This window comes from Aegilops tauschii, chromosome 5 (assembly GCF_002575655.3).
Source record: "Aegilops tauschii subsp. strangulata cultivar AL8/78 chromosome 5, Aet v6.0, whole genome shotgun sequence".
Classification (NCBI taxonomy): domain Eukaryota; kingdom Viridiplantae; phylum Streptophyta; class Magnoliopsida; order Poales; family Poaceae; genus Aegilops; species Aegilops tauschii.
In genome coordinates this window covers 389877380-389880152 of record NC_053039.3, presented here as the reverse complement: position 1 = coordinate 389880152, position 2773 = coordinate 389877380, and the positions used below count along the sequence as shown (strand labels likewise).

Sequence of the window (2773 nt, the reverse complement as noted above, 5' to 3'; positions counted from 1 at the left end):
TACGATAGCACCACCTATTGGAACCACACCAAAAATCTCTGTGTCTTCATTGCGTTTGCCCACTCCAATCCCATCCCTTTACTTTCTTGCAATTAGTATGGTTTACTCTTTCCGCTACATATACTCTTGCCATGCTTGCTTGAAATGTATTGTGAATGCTTAAACTTGGTCTAAAACTCCACCTTAACTTGAAGAACTTAAAAATTGCCACTTTTACTTGTTGAGGGTCTAATCACCGCCCCCTCTAGACCCCTCTTCTTGACCCTTTCAAAGGTGGATGCCCTGGGAAAGATTGGCTTCTCCTCTTATCAGAAATGCACTGCAGCTATTCGAATGCTTGCATGCGGAGTTCCTGGTGATCTCATTGATGAGTATGTCCGAATGAGCGAGTCCATATGCCTAAACTCTATGTACAGGTTCTGCAAGGCTGTGATAGCAGTGTTTGGCTCGGAGAAATTTAGAGAGCCAAATGTTGCGAATACAACCCTATTGTCGGCGATGAATGCCAGCAGGGGCTTTTCGAGGATGCTTGGTAGCATAGATTTTATGCACTGGGAGTGGAAGAACCACCCTTCGGCTTGCCAGGGGCAGTATAGGGGCCATGTCAAAGCTTGCACTGTCATACTCGAGGTTGTGGCTTCACAAGATTTCTGGATTTGGCACTCTTTCTTTGGCATGGCCGGATCTCACAACGATATCAATGTGCTTCAACGCTCTTCGGTGTTTGCAAGGCTTGTAGAAGATAACTGCCTGGAGGTCAATGTTGAGATCAATGGCCACCACTACAACAAAGGATACTACCTAGCTGATGATATCTATCATCAGTGGACTACTCTTGTGAAGACAATCCCCAACCATGTAGGAGAGAAGAGGAAGAGATTTGCCAAGAGCAAGAGAGTTCTAGTAAGGATGTGGGGCGCGACTTTGGTGCTCTTCAATCTCAGTGGAGCATCGTTCGGTATCCTGCTAGAACTTCGAGCAACAAGAAGTTGTGGGAGGTGATGACTGCTCGCGTGATCATGCACAATATGATCGTAGAGGATTAGCGCCCGGAACGTATCTATGACCAAGAGTTTCAGTTCAGGGTGAAAAATGTTGTGCCTGAGCATGGAGGAGCGGCAAAATTTGCACGGTTCACTGAATTTCATTATCAAATGCGTGATTGGAAACTCACATTCAACTGCAAGATGATTTGGTTGAGCATATGTGGGTTCATGTTGGCAACCAATAGATGTATCGGCTATCTTTTTTTAAAATGTATTTGAGACAATTTAATTTTTATTTGGCTTGTAAACTATGAGATATTTTATTCGGTTGTGTAACTATGAGATATTTGTATTTTGTTTGAATTATGTGAACCAGGGCCAATTTTTCATATGTCTGCAAAAAGAGCTAAAAATGGACGCAGGCCGATCGCGAGGATGAAAATGCGTCCACGCGTTGGGCGCACGGCCGACCCAAACGCAAAAGGGGGCGGACGAGCCGACCCAAATGAAAAAGTGGACAAAACCCACGTCTGTTTGGGTCAGCACGTTGGAGTTTCTCTAAGAGCATCTATATCCGGACTTGGAAATTTGATCCCTCAAACGTCCGCGGACGATTCCGGGCGTATTCGTGGTCACCAATTGGGAAAGCCTGAAGTTTTCCTTCTCATAACAGGACACCTCAGTTAGCATACCTCAAATCCATAGAAACTCATGCGACTACGTAACGATGCATTACACACATCGTCCGGCTACTACATCAGAACATGCCATCGGACTACCAACATTTGGCATGTTTGGCTATGGTGGACAAGATCATCCACGACTGCCCTTGCCCTTCCCGACACCATTAGCGTCCTTCTCGCGGAAGTACCGGTCGAAGACGCGATAGAGATCGAGACGGATCTGCTCATCGCCGGAGTTGTCCGAACCGTCGCTGTCCTCCTTCTCCTCCTTGGGTGGCAGTCAGACCATGGCACGGACCATCCGATTCTGCTCTCGGGCCAGGGCGCGCGTTTTCCTATGCTGCTGCTTCTTTACAATGTGGGCGCAGATCATGGCTTCCTCTTCTGCGGTCACCTGCCCCGCCGCGGCCATCCACGCCTGTCCGAACCGCCGCATAGCCGCCTCCGTTGCTGCCATGTCGGCAGCAATCTGTCAGGCCTCCGCCGCCCTTATCCTCTCCTTCCCATGGTGGGCACACCGGTCCTGGTGTGACTCATACTCCCTGAGACAGGTGATGGGGAAGGGGAGATTTGAAGGCTCCTGGGACCGCGATGATCCAGCCCCAGAGGTTCCGACGGCCCGATGTGCCGATGCTATGGAGTCACGCCGGACAAATCCTGCCGTCGGCAAGGCGCTGTCTTCCTGAGAGCGGCGGAGTGCAATGCGGATGGCCATTTCCTCCTCGAACCCACACGGGATGACACCCCAGTCGATGGGTCCAGACAAGTCAGAATTAGATTCACTCCCCGCCATGCCAGAGAAGGCCTGAGATCACCGAACGAGAGCTTGGGTGGCGGAGGGGAGTGCAGTGAAGTGGCTAGGGTTTGGTTCGACGAACTGATGGGGAGGAATATATGTGGGGTCCGGCTGGCCAGCGTGTGGGCCGGGACTGATGTCGTGGACGCTCCCGGGCACCCCCATATCCGTCCCATATTTGGGCTGGATATGAGGGGTGTCGGTTAACCCGGGCATTTGAGGCCCGTTTGAGGCGCCTATTTGGGTCGCATTTTCGTGACCAGTCAGTGACCGGGCTGTCCGCCAGGCGTTTGTGGCAGGTTTGGGGC

At 50.7% G+C, this 2773-nt stretch overlaps 1 protein-coding gene across 1 annotated transcript; it reads left to right on the top strand.

Annotated features, from left to right (window-relative positions):
- Nucleotides 1-381: 381 nt before the first annotated feature.
- On the top strand, nucleotides 382-1002 carry LOC109773732 (uncharacterized). Its single transcript, XM_020332444.1, has one exon. The coding sequence runs from the start codon at nucleotides 382-384 to the stop codon at nucleotides 1000-1002; it is 621 nt and encodes a 206-aa protein (XP_020188033.1).
- The last annotated feature ends 1771 nt before the right edge of the window (nucleotides 1003-2773 follow it).

Excerpts from the sequence above, each read along its gene's own strand:
- LOC109773732 (XM_020332444.1), top strand. The coding sequence starts at position 382 with ATGAGCGAGTCCATATGCCTAAACTCTATGTACAGGTTCTGCAAGGCT.